At 38.3% G+C, this 22,067-nt stretch overlaps 3 protein-coding genes and 1 long non-coding RNA gene across 4 annotated transcripts; 1 reads left to right on the forward strand and 3 right to left on the reverse strand.

The window, feature by feature from the left end:
- Positions 1–1,253: 1,253 nt before the first annotated feature.
- On the reverse strand, positions 1,254–6,854 carry LOC145208113 (DNA-dependent protein kinase catalytic subunit-like). The gene is made up of 6 exons (XM_080078883.1): positions 6,735–6,854; positions 6,103–6,200; positions 5,223–5,416; positions 4,866–5,077; positions 1,773–1,880; positions 1,254–1,540 (listed from the first exon to the last, which is right to left on the reverse strand). The coding sequence occupies exons 2-6, from the start codon at positions 6,120–6,122 to the stop codon at positions 1,307–1,309; spliced, it is 768 nt and encodes a 255-aa protein (XP_079935009.1). The 5' UTR covers positions 6,123–6,200; positions 6,735–6,854; the 3' UTR covers positions 1,254–1,306.
- A 4,786-nt stretch (positions 6,855–11,640) lies between these two features.
- On the reverse strand, positions 11,641–13,817 carry LOC145208111 (DNA-dependent protein kinase catalytic subunit-like). Its single transcript, XM_080078881.1, has 3 exons — positions 13,658–13,817; positions 13,299–13,510; positions 11,641–11,973 (listed from the first exon to the last, which is right to left on the reverse strand). The coding sequence occupies exons 2-3, from the start codon at positions 13,488–13,490 to the stop codon at positions 11,641–11,643; spliced, it is 525 nt and encodes a 174-aa protein (XP_079935007.1). The 5' UTR covers positions 13,491–13,510; positions 13,658–13,817.
- Positions 13,818–14,748: 931 nt separating this feature from the next.
- LOC145208110 (uncharacterized) lies at positions 14,749–17,300 on the reverse strand. The gene is made up of 3 exons (XR_013854451.1): positions 17,199–17,300; positions 15,886–16,011; positions 14,749–14,832 (listed from the first exon to the last, which is right to left on the reverse strand). It is a non-coding gene; the product is annotated as an uncharacterized LOC145208110 (long non-coding RNA).
- A 2,053-nt stretch (positions 17,301–19,353) lies between these two features.
- On the forward strand, positions 19,354–22,061 carry LOC145208112 (ankyrin repeat and protein kinase domain-containing protein 1-like; the record flags this gene model as incomplete). Its single annotated transcript, XM_080078882.1, has 3 exons — positions 19,354–19,383; positions 19,464–19,633; positions 21,425–22,061. Coding segments are annotated over exons 1-3 (837 nt in total), but the record flags the coding sequence as incomplete, so codon positions are not given.
- Between the last annotated feature and the right edge of the window lie 6 nt (positions 22,062–22,067).

Consider the following 22,067-nt stretch of genomic DNA (forward strand, 5'->3'; position numbering starts at 1 on the left):
CAATTGCACGAAACAAACAAATCAATGATGAACAGTGACGTCACAAACAAATCCATTGTGGGCGATCACGTGATCCCCTTGATCGCTGACATGCGTCACCAGATTCAAACTCTACCACAAGTCGATGACAAAATTCGATGTGTATGGGAGGCCCAGTGTTTGTGTTACATCGATCACAGTCTAGATTTGATCGGCTCCCATCAACGAGAGGAAGAAACTATCAGGGATGGAATAAGTTTGTTGAAACGCAAGTTTGGAGATGATGCAGCCAAATATCTAGTCTACGGTCACTTGTTGAACAACCTTGGGGTTGTTTGCGCGAAAACATCACGTGATGAGGAGGCCGTGAAATATTTTACAGAAGCAATTGAAGCTCGCAGAAAATCTGAGGATTCGACCGAGGAACAACTAAAACAAGACATGGAAAAATGGCAAAATAATTTGCGAATTGTAAATGAAAGACTTGAACAATAATATCCAACAGACGTCACAGTAGTGAACTTTGTTTGTTGTAAATACTTTGTGTTGTGATGTGTGTGTGACGTAACAATGCCCAACAATGAAATGTATATTTCTATTCCTAAAACTCAATTCAGAAATGTATATACAACGGGAAATAGAACTTGCGTATTGTTACTTTGTGTACACAAGGTTGTGGGTTCCAATCCCATTTAAGGAGAAATAATCAGATTAAGACAAACTAATTTTGTGTAACGTCACTCCAATGAATATACAGAACAGTTGCAGATATAGGGTAGGTGTGGCTTAAGAACATATGGTCTAATACAGTACACAATGTGCAGAACGTTAAATGCCAAATTTGGACACCGCTGTTTGAACTAACCAGTCTTGTTACAAAAACAGGACGAAACCTGACCGAAAAACCAAACCACCGAAATAAACCTACCGGTAGTTTTAAGTGGTTACGCCAGGGGTGCACAACCTTTTCACTATTGACGGCCGCATCACAGGTTCGTATTTTACCAACCACCGCCAGTGTGTCAATGTTTTTGTTTTTGTTCATCCATTAACTTAAAAGTCAAGATTACTATCAAACTTTATTCATTTATTATAATAAACGATTTTCCGATAACTGTTCATGACGTTGCAGTCTTTGTTACGCTTTGTGTAAACAATGAGCGAACCGTAAGTCTTTTATTTACGTTTACTTAACCTATCTTTAAGCCTATTAGGCGAGTTTTCAATCAATGTACGACCGCCAGTGCATATTTTTTAGTCTACTTATGCTCGGCTGCGGGTCGTGCATTCCTGAGTTACACAGATTGATTGGAGTTTTGGTCCATCGCTATAACGCACCTGAACACCCTGTACAGATGATTGAAAGCCGCCGTAGCTCCGCGCTCTTTGCCGATGACGGTTGCCGAGCCAAACTGTAGATGCGTTTCAAGATGGATTTGGCGTTGGTTGGAGATGATGACGTATTCACCGTGTTCTGCTTGACTGACCAAGCCAAAAACTCGCAAAGGAATTGGGCTGAAAGCTCCCGCAATGCTGCGTTATCGAAATCGACCAGGCCATCCTGGTAAAAGAAAAGATTTTTAACAATCGAGATTAAAGGATATGCATGTTACACGCAAACGGGTAGGCAATGTAACTGGAGTATTTGGTTAAAGAAGGATTACCGTGCCACAATGCAGACGAATATTTGAGTGCAAATCTCATTTTATGTTTCGGCAACGTGGTGACAAAATGTGGGCAAGTCGAAAACTGAAGTATTTCATTAAAGCAGGATAACCGGGCCAAAAACTTACCATGAGTGCATTGAGTAATGTGGCCGTTGACGGACTCTCAAATTGCTGATTATTCGTGAACCAATGAATGATTTGTTTCATGAGAGGCTCGAACATTTGCTTGCAAACCTTCGAAAACAAAGATAAGGGTTTTAGCTGTTGCAGCAATTTGCCGTAAAATACTATTTTCTGTTTTAAGTCCTTCCAGCATAGCAAACTGAACTTGTGACTTTACTTTATAACCTACATAGCTTAGTTAGTAAGACTTAGCCGAGGATAAGATCCTGTCATGGGTTCGAATCCTACCGCAGGATACATTCTTCTGACTATTGAAAAGGTTGTGCACCCCAGAGCAAGCCATATCAACATGCCTGTTAGATGGTTTGATTCTTACAGGCCTTATTAAACATACTAAGTCCTCAAATGTTATGTTTTGCCCTGTAGCACCACAACTTAACCAACTAATCTCTAAAATGTGTAACCCTCTTCACAATGTTCGAATTGAATGAAAATTGGAGAGCTTGTAGAATTTGCTATTCATTTTTTGTTTTACCCCATTATGCCACTTCTTACTCCTTCGTTTCTTTGAAAAAGAACGTTAAATAGGACATACTTCAAACAATACCTGGGGTAAATCTAAATTTATATAGTTTGTTCTCTACATAGAATTAATATTTAAGCCCAGTGCCGATCACTGCGTTTTACCTTACAACACTAAACTTTCACATGGTTATATCTTGAATGCATTATCTACAACAGTGGTTCCCAAACTTTTTCATATTTTTTTCAAAACGGTCCCTTTGCCATTATTTCGAGGGCTCGCGGTCCTTAAGCATAAATGTGTATTTCATAAAAACGAAAGTTGATTGCAGGATTTTAGCTAGTTGTGCAAAATTGCGGATAACAATCATCCAAAGACAGCATGTGACATCACAAACAGGACAAAAGCATTACGATTGTGCGTGAACAATTGCATTTTTGATAGTTGTCATTCCATAAAAGCCATTGTTTAGCAATGGAGACAGTCGATTCTCAATTCTACTTTGATTTAAACTTATTTTGTGGCACAAACTGACGCTAAATTAGATTATAGAATTATTTCAACTGCTTCGCGGTCCCCCAAAAATTGCCTCACGGACCCCTAAAGCACCGCGGACCCCAGTTTGGGAACGGTTGATCTACAACCTTGCATGTGTGGGGACCCATGAGTTTCTGCTTGCAGAAACAACTAAGGTTATAAAAGACAGTGACTAATATGGGACCCAATACAAAATAAGCATAGGAAATATATCAATGTTTTAAAATAGGTTATAGTGTATATGCAAGGGCAATATGTGCTAAGCCACCCTTCTAGTTAAGCCACCCTTCAAACCAGTTAATCGCATAAAATCTTGGCAAATTCATAGACGTAAATGTTCGAACACTTCACTAACATAACATATCTGTACACTCTGCACAGAACGTTAAATGCCAAATTTGAACATCTCTGTTTAAACTAACCACTCTTGTCAGAATAACAGGACGAAACCTGACCGAAAAACAAACCAACAAAAGAAACCTACCGGTATTTTTAAGTGGTTACGCGAGGGGTGCACAACCTTTTCACTATTGACGGCCGCATCACAAGTTCGTTTTTACCAACCACCGCCAGTGTGTGGCTTGCTTAAGCTAATGTATCTTTTAGCATTTTAGACGAGTTTTCAATCAATGCACGGCTGCCAGTACATATGTTTTATTCTACATATGCTCGGCTGCAGGTCGTGCACTTCTGAGTTGCACAGATTGATTGGAGTTTTGGTCCATCGCTATAACGCACCTGAACACTCTGTACAGATGATTGAAAGCCACCGAGCCTCTTTGCCGATGACGGGTGCCGAGCCAAACTGCAGATGCGTTTCAAGATGGATTTGGCGTTGGTTGGAGATGATGACGTATTGACCGTGTTCAGCTTGACTGACCAAGCCGAGAACTCGCAAAGGAATTGGGCTGAAAGCTCCCGCAATGCTGCGTTATCGAAATCGACCAGGCCATCCTGGTAAAAAAAAATTATGCATGTTAATACACGCAAAAGGGTGGGTAATGTAACTGAAGTATTTCATTAAAGCAGGATTACCGGGCCACAACGGAGCCGAATATTCGAGAGCAGATCTCATTTTTATTGTTTTGGGGGCGTGGTGACAAAATGTGGGCGTGTCGACAACACAAGAATCTCACCATATTATCTGCCAAAAGCAGATTCACCATCACATTAAAAATGTAAAACTAATTCCTTTGAACTAATGTTTTGCGTTTTAACCTGCAAATTGTACCAGAAAAAGTTTAGGAGCCACAATTATTGTTAAAAATCTGTTTTCACACCAGAAGCTTACCATAAATGCATTAAGTAATGTGGCTATTGACGGGTTCTCGAATTGCTGATTATTCGTGAACCAATGAATGATTTGTTTCATGAGAGGCTCGAACATTGGCTTGCAAACCTCGAAAACAATAATAAACGGTAAAAGAAAATTATGGGTTTTAGCTGTTTTAGTATTTTGTCAAAAATTACCATTTTCTGTTTTCCGGCCTAAAGTAATAGTCAAGACGAGATTGTACGAAGGCATTCGTGCTTGTGATTCGACTTTATAACCTACATAGCTTAGTTGGTAGAACTTTAGCCGAGGATACGATTCTGTCGTGGGTTTAAAGGCTAGATTGTTCTTGCTAGCCCATGTCTTGCCATATGGCTGTGCGTAATTGGGGGCTTAGCGCGGTATAACGACTCTTACATGTCTGTTGCATTGTGAGATTGTTCAAAAAACTTAGTTCCTGATGTAAAAAATTTCAAAACTTACTCCAAATCCTACCCCTGTTTAGCTACAAACCTAATGCTTTAACTCTTTGCGCTACCTATCGTAAATCAGTTATATGTGGGTCTAACGTGAGTTATGGTGATAGTAGCTCTAGCGAGCATACAAGGGTTCTTAAACTGCACGATTTCCTCACCAGTAAAATTTTGCGAGAGGTAACTCTAAAGTCAATTTGGGCAAAAGGGTGCATGGAATAAAAAGGTTGAGAACCACTTACCTATGACTTTAAACTTATTCCTAAACTCTATTTATCAACATAGTTTACCTGATCAACATCACAGGCAAGTCTCAGCAGAACTGGGAACAACTTCTTGTACAGTGAAGGCATCGGACCCGAGACAGACTTCATATTCAATGTCTGAGCGTTTGTTCCTATCGTGTACAGCACAATAGAATGCATCAACTCGCACGCCGCTATCTTGGCTTGTCGGTCGCTCGACTGAGACGCGATTTCCATCACTCGGGGGAGGTAAAGATCTATAGAGAGCAGATATTCAACATTTTAGGGCAGGATTCGAACCCACAACCTTGTGAACACAAGTCGGTTGCGGCCATCTCGAATATTTGTTACGTCACCTTGTATGTAAAATATAATACAACGAAAGTAAAACTGAAAACAAACCCAGTCGAATTTCAGGTTTCAAGTCACGAAACGGGACAGCGTACTTGATGACGATGTCCTTGTCCCAATCCGCTACAGCGACTTCGTTGCCCTTATCTGGTTTCTTTGAGATCGAGAGGACATTTCCACCGCTTGAGGTCACTACCGAGCACGTTAGCAAAAGGAAAGTAGCGGAGTTCAAGTACTGACGATCTCTTGGAAAAAGTAGAATCAATTTAACCAGTCATTTACACACGTAAGCCGAGATCAGGGGTACATAACATTCGGTCGCAAATACGAGCGTATGCGGCCGTAAAATTGATAAAATACAAGTACTGGCGGGCGTGACGTAAATAAAACTCTTTTGCCAATTAATTGAATTTTGAAACAGTCCTAAATAAATCTTGTGGGGATGCAACGAGTATTACCAGCCCAGTAGCCATATGCGTTAGTCTTTTTGTAAGCCTATTGTGTGCAAACAATGAGAAAAAGCACACGCCACAATATATATGATGACATCATAAACAGTTAAAACTGATCGCCATAACTATCTGCGATGCGGCCGTCATAGCGAAAAGGTACCCCTGTCCAAGATGTTCGTCACACTCGGCAAAAGCGAGGAAGGCAATCTGTATGTGACTCTATAGCGCCGTTGGTGACAAGTGTGCACATAAAAAAGGAAACGCAAGGCGAACAAACATAAAACCCTAACGTTCTGTTCTCTTGTCTGGCACATTTATGGCGGTTTAGACTTAATCTGCGAAAGATTTTCCTTTTTAACCTGCCAACCCTTATTTAGGAAACAACGCAAGAAACAAATTGTGAATGTATACAAAAAAATCGATATTTCATGCTAGAAACTTAAACCAGTTAGAAGTCTGCCAAATAATAAAATTCTTACCTCAAAACATCTGTTGGCATTTGTTCATCATTTCCGAAAACAAGTAGCCTCTAACAGTGACATAACTTTTACCATCAGTTTGAACTTTTGTACGAAAACTAAAATCAAACAGTTACTGTTATGTTTAATAGATGAGGTTTTTTGACAGTTAAAAACCAATTCGTTGCGGCTTATTGTTATATCGTTGCAAAACAAAAAAAATAATGCAAAAAGATACTTATATCTTGAAATAAACAGAAAGATATGTTTACCAAATATGTCAAATACATTAATAATTTTTTAGCTCTTCCAGCAGTTATTATTATAATACGTCGACATTTCGATGTCCCATACGAGACACCTTCACCAGGGTAATGAAACTCTGCATTTTTACCATTGCTTATTTTGTGTGTTTCACCAACCTTTTTGCCCCATAACAACTTTGTGTTTTCAATTCATGCCATTTCAAATTTATGCTGCCTGGCAGCAACAGTTTATTCATACCAATTACATTTTAGCATACAGAAACACTCGCCAACAAACAAAGACTACTGTCTTACCCAAACGAACAGCAAACGAGCAATTAAGAATTGCATTTGAGCACATAGTTATATTTTTGACCACTCATCAACAAACAAAGAATAATAACTTACCCAAAGGAACAGCAAATCTACTCAGTTCATTTTGTGGCTGCAAACTCATTCTTGCAAACTTCAAAATCTCTTTACATCTTGTAACAGGATCTTCATCATAAGATGCAGTAAATGAAAACAAGAGTGCATGAAGCCCATGAAGTAAATATAGGTTTGTACAAAAGTTGTAGATATGATTGATACCAAATTGTTAGCATGTGGGTTTTAGATGTTCTGCTTTTAAACCAGTTTGTTACCAGTAACTAGTCAGCTATACAAGGTTTGCATTATAACTGCCAACTTATTTAGGATGCAAAAAAATCTGATTTTGCAATATTTCATGCATTAATTTAAGCAATAAAAATAATTCGTAAGTAAACAGAAGACATAAAGTTGCGAAAACCCACCTCTGTACAGAGTTTTGTCAGAAATATGTCGAAGAGTCGTTCTGAGTGGTTTGTCATCAACTCAGGGTAATACCTTGCCAGTGTACCAAGCATGTGAAATGATTGTCCTTTCACTGAAATAGCATAATTCATAGTTACTCGTAAAACAAGCAAAAAAACTGTAACACAATACCAAGTAAAAAAAGTGGTTGGAAACAAATAATAAATTTTTACACAAAACAAACTTACTTCTGCTAGAACTTGTAGGGCCTTGATTTTATTTTTGGCGAATCTGTTGCTTCGATACACCACATTACAACATCCATGTATGTCACTATGGTCGAAACATTTGAGCCAACACGGGGAAAAAAAAAACTTTTATAAACATGTAACTTGGTTAAAATTATAGTATGTCAGGCCTATTAAAGCTGGTTAAAAATAGTCTTTTACCTGTGGTTTGGCAACATTCTTACAAATTATGGACAATATTCAACCATCCTTGCTGAACAGAGCAATACAAGCCTAAAACACAAGGATGTGTTAAAGAATCTGTTTCAGTACATTTGATACATCAGTAAAGAAGACTCTGCATAATCGCATGTGAAACTTTATTGGAACTGAAATACACTGTTAATCACACTACTTTCTTAATAAATGGTTGGCAACAGTTTAAGATTCACAAGATAATAAAATTGAATTTGTAATTTAATTTATTAATCTGTGAATTTAAATTTTCCATGATATTGCTATTTAATATGTGCAGATGCAAACTATTACATCGGATCACAAAACATTTACAAAGATGTAAATATACCTAGTTCTTGTTTTGTGAGTCTTCTCGAGCATGTTTGTTCAATTTCTTTCACTTGTTTTTCTGCTTCATACAGTGAAGCGTCATCACTGCTAAATCCACATTCGTGCAGTATTTGCAGCTGTTCTGCAAGCGAAGACATCCCTCCCTACCCAAACACACAACAGCCCTCCCTACCCAAACATACTTCTACACAGTGGTGCAGAAATAATTATTGCCGCAAGATTAAAAATGACCGAATGCGAAAATTACAAGATAATCGCGGTAAAACCCCTAAACTAAACCTACATGCTTGGTTAAATTTCGTTCCGGTTGAATAAACTGGGCAACCGAATGGATTGGAAACACTGATCTCTATAACAGTGCTTTTCAACCGGGTGTATTGTACACCCCAGGGTGTACCATAATTTTTAAAGGGTGTACCACTTTGATGGGGTGTACTGGGGTGTACCAGACAAAAAATATAATATACCTATGACCAGGTATCACAACAGGCAGGTTTCAGTTTTAGAACAGACTGACTGGAATGTACAATACATGGCACAACATGCATCTCAAGTGTTCACAGATTTTAAGTTACAAAACTCTATTTGTGACATCATAATTTAATATTTCACTTGATAATCGTTGTTAATGGTGGTTCTTTCAGATGTAGAAAGTGAATTGTGGATTATGGCTTGTTGATATTGCGCTCATCATCATTTCTGTTAGGACCACAGATTCAGTGTGTTACAGGGTTGAATAATTTTTTTACTGGGGTGTACAAATTTTGTGTAAACGTTAAAAGGGTGTACCGTTTCAAAAAAGGTTGACAAGCACTGCTCTATAAAACCTGGATTGCGCTACTGGCCGTCACGGTTGAAGCAAATTGAAGCGTAATGGCGGCTGAAAAGGAAGCCCCAAAAATGCATTGCGGGCAATGGGGAGAGAGTGGAAAAATGACGATAATTTTTGTTTTAGGCATTTGTATAGCGATTTTTGCAGATATGATTTGTAGATTAATAGGACGCATGTATTGGAGTGTGTAATAACCTATAAATATGCGTAGATTGACTGTGATGTGTATTAGCGTAGGTGTACTGGATTTACGTTATTAAGTTAGTGTTGAAATAAATCATTACTAAGTGGAAATAAATGTTTTATTATGCAATATAAGTGGTTTGCGTGCTTTTTTAAGTATTTTAGACATGAATCCAACAAGATGGCTACTTCCTTCACACAAGATGATGTAATTCTTTGTGTGACATTACCTTGTGCTAATCCAAACTGCTGTTTTTGATTGTTATCAAACTTCAGGAAATTCTGACCAACATGTGGAATAACATTTTAATTAAAAATCACAAAAACTAAAATAATATTTCAACTATTTTAACACTATTTGACTTTTTTTTCTTGATTGAGTGCATTTGGTTTGGGTCTTTATTATCTTGCCATAGTGATATTATGAACTTTTGCAATTCCATTTTACATTTATGATAAATTTGTTTCCAAACATTTCAGACATAATAGGGTTTATATTTCTCCCATAAGCAACCTTTACTGTCTCTGGTAAAAATCCACTGGAATGTTTCAGTCTCCTCCCAAACCCTCAAGCTTTATGACACTGCAAGATTAAAATACAGCCTTTTTCGACAACAAATACACTACAGAGGGATTGGAATCAGATTAAATATTTTTTGTGTGTATACTGTTCTACTTCCACTGTGTATGTTTTGTAATCATTTCTGACACTGCCTGTAACATGATATGCTGCACATTTTAAACTTAAACAACTTTGAGGTTGTTTTTTTATTTTGCGAATGCACCATCTGTTATGATGGTGATCATCTGACAAAAAATACAGGATATCTGTATGAACTTGGCTGGTGTATTTGTTGCCTTCAGTCCTGTTTGGCAAGAATTTAAGTGTTGGTGATAACTGGTGTGCAGGTGTGTTTTTGCAGAAAATTGCATTTTAAGTAGAATAAAAACAATATTTCCTGATTCTGACTGAAATAGTACATAAATAGGCAACTCATTTGGGTAGTTAAACTTGTCCACCCTAACTGCTATGATGTCTTAAATGCATTTATATGCACATGTATCTCTTTGATATATTAGAATTTTGTTAACAGTTTGTAGTTTGAGAATTCACAACATTAGAAAAAAATTATTCAACACATGTTGGTTGCAAACCGAAAAGGGTAGATTAAATGAACTAGTTGTGAGCTTACTAGATTTATGGTTTGTAACATAGAAGCAAAATAATGTTGAACCTACTACAAAAAAACTTTTAAACTGCCATATTTTAGCTCCAAGACTTTGTTGACAATCAAAAACAGCAGTTTGGATCAGCACAAGGTGATGCTAAATAAAGTATCACATCATCTTGTGTGAAGAAAATAGCCATTCTTGTTGGATTTGTGTCTTAAATATTAATAAATGCATGTAAACTACTTATATTGCACAATAAAACATTTATTACCACTTAATACAGATTTATTTCAACATTAACTGAATAATGTATTCCCAGTACACATACACTAATACACATCACAGTCAATCTACACATATTTATTGGTTATTGCACACTGGAATACATGCGTCCTATTAATCTACAAATCATATCTGCAAAAATCGCTACACAAATGCCTAAAATAAAAATTATCGTCATTTTTCCACTCTCTCCCCATTGCCTGAAACAATAATATGAAAATGACGTCACAGTAGTGTATTTGTTTGTTGCAAATCTTTTTGTGTTGTGATGTGTGTGACGTAACAATCCCCAACAATGAAATGTATATTTCTATTCGTAAAACTCGATTTAAAAATGTATATACAACGTGAAATAGAATTTGTGTATTGTTACTTTGTGTACACAAGGTTGTGGGTTCCAACCCCATTTAAGGAGAAATAGTCAGATTGAGACAAACTAATTTTGTGTGACGTCACTCCAATGAATATACAGAACAGTTGCAGATAGGGCAGGTGTGGCTTAAGCTTCCATAGTTAGGAATATATGGTTTAATGCAGTGGTTTCAAAAACACGCCACTCTCAAATTTAAGACATTTATTCTACTCGGGGTTCAATAAAGACCAACGTAGTTCAGATGAATCCGGCTAATTGCAAACCAGTTAATCGCATAAAAACCGTGGCAAATTCATAGGCATACATATCCGTACACTTTACTAACATAACGTATTTCTATACTCTGTACAGAACGTTAAAAGCTAAAAGCGTTAAAAGAAACTTACCGGTAGTTTAAAGTGGTTACGCCAGGGATGCACAACTATTTCACTATTAACGGCCGCATCACTAGTTTATATTTTACCAACCACCGCCAGTGTGTCAATAGCTTGCTTAAGCTAATGTATCTTTTAGCATTTTAAACGAGTTTTTCAATCATTGCACCGTCGCCAGTGCATACTTTTTATTCTACATATGCTCGGCTGCAGGTCGTGCACTCCTGAGTTACACAGATTGATTAGAGCAGTGTTTCTTAACCTTTTTCGCGCTCGTACCCTTTAAGCTTTCATAAAATTTTCTCGTACCCCCTGTCAACAATGGCCAACGGAAGTAAATATAATTGTAATAATAGAATTAAACTTAGTGTATTTATAACTTGGGTGTTGAATGCATGCATGAAAACAGTATTGTAAGTAGTACTAAACTAACCCGTTCTAGATATATAACAAAGTAACTTGTTACGCATTCTTCATAAATATGCATACAATTAAATAGCATATAATTTCACCCTGCATGTCGTACCCCCTGCTTTGATGCTTCGTACCCCCAAGGGGTACACGTACCCCTGGTTAAGAACCACTGGATTAGAGTTTGGTCCATCGCTATAACGCACCTGAACACCCTGTACAGATGATTGAAAGCCACCGTAGCTCCGAGCCTCTTTGCCGATGACGGGTGCCGAGCCAAACTGCAGATGCGTTTCAAGATAGATTTGGCGTTGGTTGGAGATGATGACGTATTGACCGTGTTCTGCTTGACTGACCAGGCCAAGAACTCGCAAAGGAATTGGGCTGAAAGCTCCCGCAATGCTGCGTTATCGAAATCGACCAGGCCATCCTGGTAAAAGAAAAGGTTTTTAACAATCGAGGTTAAAGGTTATGCATGATAATATACGCAAATGGGTAGGTAATGTAACTGAAGTATTTCATTAAAGCAGGATTACCGGGTCACAATGCAGACGAATACTCGAGTGCAAATATCATTTCATGTTTTAGGGGCGTGGTTACAAAATGTGGGCGTGTCGACAACACTAGAATCTCATTTCGATCTTATTTGTTGCCAAAAGCAGATTTATCCATCACATTAAAAATGTAAAACTAATTCCTTTTTACTACTTTTCGCGTTTTTAGCCTGAAAAGTGTGTCGTCAAAAAATTAATTTGTTATGTGAGGGTCTGCACGCAAGAAAAAGTTGACACGGATTTTGAAAAAAAATCCGTTTCTATCCAGAAACTTACCATAAGTACATTGAGTAATGTGGCCGTTGAGGGACCTTTTTTTTGAATGATTTGTTTTATGAGCGGTTCAAACATTTGCTTACAAACCTTAGAAACAAAATTAGGCGTTTTTAGCTGCTAGCAACTTGTTAAAATGCACCATTTGCTGTTTTGCCTCCGAGCAAGGCAAAATAAACTTGTGACTTGACTTTATAACCTACATAGCTTAGTTAGTAGAACTTAGCCGAGGATAATCTCCTGTTGTGGGTTCGAATCCCACCGCGGGATATATTCTTTCAGCTAGCCCAGGGGTGCAACACCTGAAAAGAGAGTATTACCAGCCCAGTAGCCAAATGCGTCAGACTTTTTGTACGCCTACTGTGTGCAAACAATGCGAAAAAAGCAGGTACCACAAGCGTCAGAATAAAGATAATGACGTAAAAACAGTTAAAATTGATTTCAGCTGTGCATCAAATTAAAAAACAATCTGAGCTTTTTAGACACCATTAGATAACATAAACCTATTTCTGTACATCAGTATTTTTGCAAGCAGACAATTGAAATGAGGATATGCGTTGCGTCCGGAACGGCCAAAAGGTTTACGGAGCAGCTTACGTCTTTCCATATCAACATGCCTGGTAGATGGTTCGATTATGAGATTGTTTAAAACTTGGTTCTCAACCCTACGCCTCTTTAGCTGCCAACTTAATATTTTAGCTCTTTGAGCCACCTACCAGAATTCAGTTAAATGTGGGTCGGACGTGACTAATCGTGACATTAGCTCTAGCAGCGGGTAGACAAAGGTTCTTAACCTGGGGAATTTCCCCACCAGTAAAACTTTGCGAGAGGTAACTCTAAAGTAAGTTAGTGTAAAACGGGTGCATAGAAGGTTAAGAACCACTGAGTTAAAACTTATTCCTAAACTTTACTGATCAACATGGTTTACCTGATCAACATCACAGGCAAGTCTCAACAGAACTGGGAACAACTTCTTGTACAGTGAAGGCATCAGACCCGAGACAGACTTCATATTCAATGTCTGAGCGTTTGTTCCTATCGTGTACAGCACAATAGAATGCATCAACTCGCACGCCGCTATCTTGGCTTGTCGGTCGCTCGACTGAGACGCGATTTCCATCACCCGAGGGAGGTAGAGATCTATAGAGAGCAGATATTCAACATTTTAGGGAAGGATTCGAACCCACAACGTTGTGAACACAAGACGGTTGCGACCATCTCGAATATTAAGTTACGTCGCCTTGTACGTAAAATATAATACAACAAAAGTAAAACTGAAAAACATACCCAGTCGAATTTCAGGTTTCAAGTCACGAAACGGGACAGCGTACGTGATGACGATGTCCTTGTCCCAATCCGCTACAGCGACTTCGTTGCCCTCATCCGGTTTCTTTAATAGCGAGAGCAAACTTCACCGCTTGAGGGCACTGCCGAGTACACTAGCATGATGAAAGTAGCTGAGTACTGATGATCTCTAGGAAAAATAGTAAATCAGTTTAACCAGCCATTTACACATGTATGGCCTAGATCAGGGATGCACAACGTGTGGCTGTAAATTTGAATATATTCAAATTTGAATATACTTACGTTTCGAGTCCGCAAAAGATTACGTATGTTTTTCCAGTAAAATTTACGAGTTTTTTTTACAGTGTACATGTACTGGCGGCCGTGACGTAAATAAAACCTTTTTGCCAAATAATTGCATTTTGAAACAGTCCTAAAAAGATTTTGTTGGGACGTAACGGCTATTACCAGCCCAGTAGCCATATGCGTTAGTCTTTTTCTACGCCTACTGTGTGCAAACAATGAGAAAAAGCACACGCCATAATATATATGATGACATCATAATCAGTTAAAACTGACCGCCATGCAACCTATTCTGTTCGATCTATGCTTCAAGTTAGAAATTATTATGAGTTTTTCAGGAGCACTTAGATGGTATATACATAAGTAAAACCTATTTTCTTCACGTAAGAGCAAACGCTTAGCGCTGTTGAAGAAATAACTTTCTGCGATGCGGCCGTCATGGCGAGCCCTGGATGTTCGCTCCACTCGGCAAAAGCGAAAAAGGCAATCTGTCTGTAGCTCTATAGCGCTGTTGGTGGCAGACGCGTACAAAAAAAAACAAAACACAAGGCGAACAAACAAACAAACCCTAACGTTCTGTTCTGGTGTCTGGCGCCTTTGTAGCGGTTAGGCCTTAATACGCGAACTATTTTCCTTTTTAACCTGGCGACCCTTATGTAGGTAACAACGCAAGGAACAAATAGTAAATGTTTGCATGAAAAAAGTGACATCTCATGCTAGAAATTTACACATAACCTAAGCAGAAGTCTGCTAAATAATAAAATTCTTACCTCAAAAACATTTGTTGTCATTTGCTCATCATTCCAGAAAACATGTGACGTACATCGGAATTTGACAAAAACAGACGACACGCTCCAGCGAACAAGCAATTGCCTCTAACAATGACATAACTTTTATCATCAGCTTAAACTTTTACATGAAAACTAAAAACAAACAGTCATTGAGTTTAACACATGAGTTTTAAAAAGTCAAATCAAATTCAGTGCAGCTTATTGTAATATGGTTGCAAAACAAAACCTTACATTTAAAAGAAAAATTTAAAGCAACTAGAAATCTGTCGTCCATTCTTCTACTGAAAAAGTTTATTAAAATTTCAGCAAAGATTTTTCCTGGCAACTACGTCATTACTGGTAGATTATAAACCAGGGGTGGGGAACCTGCGCCCCGCGGGCCAAATGCGGCCCGCATGCATTTTTAATGTGGCCCGCGTCAGATTTTTGTTAAAGTAGACAACATAGCATAAAAAAGCAATAAACTGTTTATGTACAAATATTTTGTAAAATTACTTCGACATTATCGGTAATTTATATTCAATATCTCCCAAATCCACATTATGACGCCAAACTTATAAAAAAGCCACGCATTAAACCACTTGCTATATTTGTGAGGTAACGGTCACTCGATTGCTTTTTCTTGCAGTAACAAATCATTTGTCATGTGGTGTTATTTTTATAGAGCTATTAACGTGTGATCCTTATATTGTTATTTCAAACATATCATTGAAAAATAAACAGATCAGTAATAGAGCTTGGGTGTTCCAACTCTTATTTTTTAGTCGAAATAAGTGATAAACCTGTATCCCTAGTTTGTTACAAACATGTAGCAGGAAAGAAAAAATCAATTCTGGAGCGATGAAGTGTAAAACCTTGGGTATTTTTACACGGAATTTGAAAATAAATAAATATTTGGCCCACCCGAAAATGTAGTGGGATTCATGCGGCCCGCTGTACTAAGTAGGCCCCACTCCTGTTATAAACGATAGTTCTGACGCTCGCCTCAGGATTTCGACCAAACAGCAGAACGGGAATTTCTGCGCTAATAAAACGCGGTGCGCTTGAAATTAAATTGCCCGAACTAAGAAACACTTTCAACATTGTTAAATTTAATAAATCTCAGAATTATAAACTTCGAGTCATTTTTCAACCAACTTCTTTATGAAATTTTTCGTTTCCTGCTTTCTCCTCCTTCTTAGCGATCCGCAAGGTGGCAGAGCGGAGTTTATCGTCAGAGTTCCATGAGATCGTAGCAGAGTTGCATGCACTGGTGTCTGCATTCTGCAAAGAACACTTACTTAAAAACTAAAAAATCAACCAGACTTTAAGAAAAATACTTTAGTAATGGTAGAAAATACACGAATTACGAGTAGCTTAAATTAATAAAACACAAAATGCTCAAGTAGAAACAAAATCGTAAGTAAAGAAAAAATGTTGTCATCTCAAAATTCAAACGTTTCAACAACTCAATTGTCATCATTAGTTAAGTAAACATAGTAAAAAACAAAATGGCTGCGTTTGATGCAAACTTAGTGGTAATTTAAACTAATAATAACAACAACGATACAACGTTTTCAAATTTATTCTGGTAAAAATCATATGTCGCAAACTAGTCAGATATCCTAACGTTGTAATTTGTGTTAAACCTGGCCTATTGGCACACCAACAACTTGTTTACTGTATTTTCTCCAAAATAGAATGCCCCCGTTTAATAAGCACATCACAGCACCCAAAATCACAGGCTACTCTAGGTCAGTGGTTCTCCTTATACGGGCAGCGTACCACATGTCAGCTTTCGCTATTGCTGCGTTCCACCTAAAACCCTGTTTGAATGTATATACCAAGAAATAGACCCATTTTCTCGCCTGACTGGCATATTTAGTACTTTCAAATGACTGCACAAGACACGAGTTTCACCCAAACCAGGGCTGATCAATTAGGTCAGTTGATCATAGTACGCCAGGCCTGTTAAAGGCGTATACCGAATCACCTGATCTCCCAAGCATTCCCAGTATGAATATGTTTATCTTAGGTAAGTTGAGTGGCACTTTTAGATCGGACTTTAATAAGGTATCACAGAAAGCACGCGTACCACCTGAAAAGTTCCGGCGTACCACTAGTGATACGCGTACCACAGTTTTTAAACCACTGCTCTAGGTTAAACATAGCGTGATGGCAGCGATCACTTGACGTACTGTTACGTTAAAAGTTGTCTTAGGTTTCAATGCACTATACGAGTTAATTTGTGGGAACATATTACGCCAGGCCCATTGAAGGCGTTGTACCGAATCAGCCAGTCACCAAGTATTTAGTATACGGCAAGGCGTAGGCTAGAAAAATCTAACCTGCGGTGGGATTCGAACCCACGACAGACGTCTTTCCGGGACCCGCGCTTTACCAACTGAACTACACAAGCTTTTGTTATTTATCTAATTTTTTTGTTCTGCTTTTTAACCTGATAATCTCACCAGTCTGAGGTCTTCCACATTGATCAAACATCCACTCCACAACAAGGACAAGAGTAACAGATTGAGTCGGATTAAAACCTTTCAGGATTCGACGATTGTTTTTTCAATGTGCTTCAAACTCCTAAAAAAGAGCTCCAACAACTCATTTTCACCCTTCAAGTTCTCATTTCGATCCCTGCTAAATGTATGTGTTAATTAGGCAAGGTTCAGTATTTTTTAATTCATCTGTAATATATTTGTTGTTTAAACAAACAAGAAAAATAATAAGAAACCACCGTTGATATAATAAATTGTTCTAAAACATTACTCATACAAGTTTTTTGTTTACACCCACAATAGATTGGTTTTCCAATTCAAAATTTTGTTCCGTCTTTCTTATTCTTTTTAGCGACCTACAAGGTGGCAGGGCGGAGTTTTGAAAAGTCGTAAAGGAGTCGCATACATTGGTGTCTGAACTCTGAAAACAAAATTTACTTACTAAAAACGGACAGAAAACGTCCTTCAGTTTTTTTGGCACGCGCAATTTTAAAAGTAGTTTACTACTACTGATAGTATTGTTTTTTGACCAAACATTGCCATTATTAGCAAAACAAACTCTATAGCAGTGCAATAAATGCATTTTTAAGCGTCTAAGATTTTAAATGACAACAGCTATTTATAAAACGCCTGAAATAAAATGTATTCACTACAAAAATCTCCCACATATATGAATATGATTTTCTTCCAATTTAAGTCTAAGTCAGGGGTCGGCAACCCCTGGCACGCGTGCCGAGGTTGGCACACGAGGTAGTTTTTTATGGCACGCCAACCGATTTGCGTGTTTATATTAAAGTAACAATTGAACCTGTTGCACTGCTTGTTTATAGTTTACATTATTCCATTGTCATAAAATTCAGCCTTACATACACAAAACACTTTGCTTTCTATTTATTATTGATATCAGCTGGCGCGAACCACTAATATTTAGAAAAACGTTGGTACGCGAGGTCATTAATTCATCGAAATAACAAGTAAATTGGCACGCGTCGCCTAAAAGGTTGCCGACCCGTGTATAAGTATTTCTTCTGCTTTTTAAACCCGATAATCTCACCAGTCCGAGGTCTCCCACATTGATCAAACATCCACTCCACAACATGGACAAGAGTAACAGGTTGAGTCGGATTAAAACCTTTCGGGATTCGACGATTGTTCGAAGGTTTGTTGAGGATTTGAACTTGGCTTTCACAATCCGTTCAATGTGTTTCAAACTCTAAACAAATTCGACGTTTTTGAAATGTTAAAGAATGTTACATTATCACCAGTGAAGCAACATACGAAATTAAAGTTTGTACTAATTAGCTAAGGACCGAGCATCGCAACTTTATTTAGGTTTGGAGATTAAGTTTAGTAATTAGGGAAAGATGGTGCCAAGTATGTTTTTCCAACTACAAAAATGAATATTGGGTCAGTTTAAAGACTATTTATCACCAGTGACAGGACTTACAATGTTGCGCATAGTATTACAGCTAAACGGTAACAAATACAGCTTGGGAACAACCAATACAAAACATATGTTCGCCACGTGGTGTCAGTAATGAGTCTTATTCTCGGCATTGCAGCACAAAAATTAAGGAAAACGTTTTTATAAATGTCGGAATCAAAAAAGCAAAATGTCGGAATCAGGTTTTACGTGAGTTTGCCAACGTCATGCGTCTCTCGATGAGTTTTCTCTTTTTTCTCGGCGGGGTGGTAGAGAATTTATACCAGCAGTCTTTAAACATTTCTTGCAAATACACGTCCTTTCGTGGCTCTGGGTCAAAATCGTACCCCTATGAGATTAAAATCGCCCCAACAAAAAATTGTCGCAAATGCCCCTTCGGTAGACAAAACTTTGATACAAGAAAGCAAAGTTTCAAAAAGTTAAAAACAAAAGTTTACGATGCGAGGCTGCGTTTATTCAGTTTAAACAGGCAGGTGTCAAGTTGCAGAGTCGGTTGTTCGCGTTCAGATCGTTCACAAAAGTTGCGACACCGAACAATCGAAGTCATTGTGACGTCGTATCTATAGTAACTGTTGTGACGAAGTTGTTCGATCTACAGCCGAAGACGAAGTATTCAGTCAAACCCAACGAGTGAAGTACTGAAGATCGCAAAATTCGCGACAACAATCGTCAACCATGGCAAGCGCTCAACCAAGTCAATCTAATGTAAGTATTTTGTATCGAACACAATCTAATTTAAATATATTCGCATACGTGACTTTGCAAGCCAATGTATTAATTTTCAGTTGCGTGAATTTGATGCTGATGATATTCTGTGCGACCCAAAGTCAAGTATTGTGGGTTCTGGAAGTTTCGGAGTGGTTCTCGTCGGAAAACATAAATCACTCAACAAACTTGCTGTTAAAGTCATGGAATGCCATGGCGGGGAACAAACAAAGGAACGGTTTAAAGACACGTAAGTCTATTTTGTAGTTTTTTTTACAACTTTGACTGCACAAATGCTTGTAAAACCCATTTAAGAATTTGCGTCATTAATTTTATTTACGCTTGAGCAAACACAAGCCGAGCGGAACAAATCACGTGATGTTATATTCTCCTAACGCTTGACGCTTGTGTGACGAAACAATGCGGAATGTGATCAGCACGACTTTGCTCTAAATCAGTGTCGTCCAACATTTTAAAAATCGTTGTCTTCCATCGAAGGCCAGTGCCGAATAAATATTGTTTCTAGACTGAATAGATTAACAAACTGATACCAAAACCCAAATATCACATTCATCAGGTACAACTTAGCCTATACAACCAGCCTAGAAACGCTTTTAAAAATATTCCCCACTTCAACTTTTATGCGACATCTGTAGGAATGTTGGTTGTGGCCATACAATAGCAATGGTTTGCTTTCATATCATTGAACACGCAGCGGCAACATGCCCGTCATATTATAGCTTTTCCCAGAACGAAAGCACAACCGCCTTCAGCAGGCTGGAAAAATAACTTTCGCGGGTTCATCCTGACCAATCATTATACACTTGACCGACTACATCGGTGGAAATTCCCCTCACACACTAGTTAGTATACCGCGATTTTGGTAAAACAAGCCATTTTTGCGTTAACGTTTGGGTAGGTAGGAGCTAAAGAAAATGCCAGACTGCGATAGTTCAGTTTAGCATCGGAGCTTAACTGAAACTCGCGCGGGCCCTTTGATTGCCGGCCAAACCAGTAAGGGTGACCCGAACTGGAGACTTCGCACGGCCATTAGACATACAAGACAGGGTAGAAAGAATTAATTAGTCGGAAATATAAGTGTTACTTATTAGAGCTAAGGCAAGCAGCTGCATGTTCATACTTCACCGTTTTTGTAAAACATAACCCATAAGTGACGAGTTCTTTTCTACTATTGCGTTAATTGCTAATTACTCGTACTCTCTTCTGTTTAAAAGAGTTTCTGTAATAATTCAGTCGCTGATAACCAAATAAACCAACAATGTAGTCAACGGTTTATACAAGTGGTGTTTTCTGAAGGGAGTTTATCTCCAAGGAATCTTGAGGCAGCAGTTTAAACTACAAACTTAGAGTGACTAAGAGCGCAAACGCATTACGTTGTTAATTTGTAGCATTAACAGTACCATGAAGAACTTACTCAACCTTGTACTAGCGAACGCGTTTTTTACATCTGATAATAGCGCTTTTTGCAGCTGAAACTTGTTTTGGCATACTAAATAGGGTTGACCGATAATACTGTATCGGCGCCGATATCCAACGTTTTGTGCAGTATCGGTACTCGTGTGATACATCGGCAGTATCGGACGATACCTAAAAACAAGCAAACGTACTTTTGCCTGTTGTTTTTGCCACAAACGTTTGCAAAAGTGCATCACATTTTGATCGTTTGTTGTTCGTTTCTAAAACATATGAAACGTGTCGAAAGAAACAATTTGCTGAATCACCAAATTTAACCACGATTCGATTTTATGGTAATTTGATGTGGCTGGGCCAAAATGGGACGTTTAAAGCAAAATCGCCCCCTACGAGATGTTTATTTCGTTTAAAAGTTCTAGCAGCGGTGGGCAATTAGATTAACTTAGCAATACGAAAGCTTCAGGTAACAGTCGTAACCCAATTTGATTGGTATAACAACATTCGGGGTTTATTTTATCTAGAGTTTCCACGTTAAATTCGCATAACACGACGCCACAGGCAGGAATTGAACCCGCCACTATAAAACTTTAAGTCAAAAATATTTTAGGCCCGATTTTGTTTACAGCGTAATGGAAGAACTAGGTAAGCTGCAAACCGCCCAAACTGAACACGTAGTGAGGACATATGGCTGGTTGACGCTGTCGTGTGGCATGGGAATTGTCATGCAGTATTATGAAGGTGGTAACCTCAGAGATTTCCTTCTCAACAACCGAATCACCAAAGGAATTCCACTCCGTCTTCGTCAGTTGGTCGAAACAGCGGACGGAATAGCTTTCATTCACAATTTGCCTGGTCACAAATTGGTTCATAATGACATAAAACCAGAAAACATTTTGCTGACGAGAGATCTACACGCAAAATTGACAGACTTTGGCTCCGCCAAGCTTGCTGCTACAACCGGATCAACCACTGTTCGACTTCCAGCCGCTAGAGAAATGATCCAATTCACAGCTCTATACACCGCTCCAGAAAAACTTAAAAAAGTGACACTCAGGCCGAAAAAAGAGCACGATGTGTATGGGTATGGCTTGGTAATCCATATGTCTCTTACTTGTGAAGAGCCTTATCCACCAACCGAAATAAATACCTTGACGAACGCCATCATCAACGGAGAGAGACCTGATTGTGATGCGATTGATGATTTAAAAGCAAGTCTCGAAAACAACGACAAAGGAGCAGTCGAAGTGATG

Source organism: Phallusia mammillata, unplaced genomic scaffold (genome assembly GCF_965637545.1).
Source record: "Phallusia mammillata unplaced genomic scaffold, kaPhaMamm4.hap1.1 HAP1_SCAFFOLD_213, whole genome shotgun sequence".
NCBI classification, from domain to species: domain Eukaryota; kingdom Metazoa; phylum Chordata; class Ascidiacea; order Phlebobranchia; family Ascidiidae; genus Phallusia; species Phallusia mammillata.

Bases quoted from the DNA above. Each gene is read 5' to 3' on its own strand.
- LOC145208111 (XM_080078881.1), bottom strand. From the start codon at position 13,490: ATGGAAATCGCGTCTCAGTCGAGCGACCGACAAGCCAAGATAGCGGCG. The intron at 11,974-13,298 runs GTAAACCATGTT...TTCTTTTACCAG, and splicing joins TTGCCTGTGATGTTGATCAG to GATGGCCTGGTCGATTTCGA.
- LOC145208113 (XM_080078883.1), bottom strand. From the start codon at position 6,122: ATGCCAACAGATGTTTTGAG. The intron at 5,078-5,222 runs GTTTGTTTTCAG...TGCTCTCTATAG, and splicing joins GAAACCTGAAATTCGACTGG to ATCTTTACCTCCCCCGAGTG. The intron at 1,541-1,772 runs GTAAGTTTTTGG...TTCTTTTACCAG, and splicing joins CATTACTCAATGCACTCATG to GATGGCCTGGTCGATTTCGA.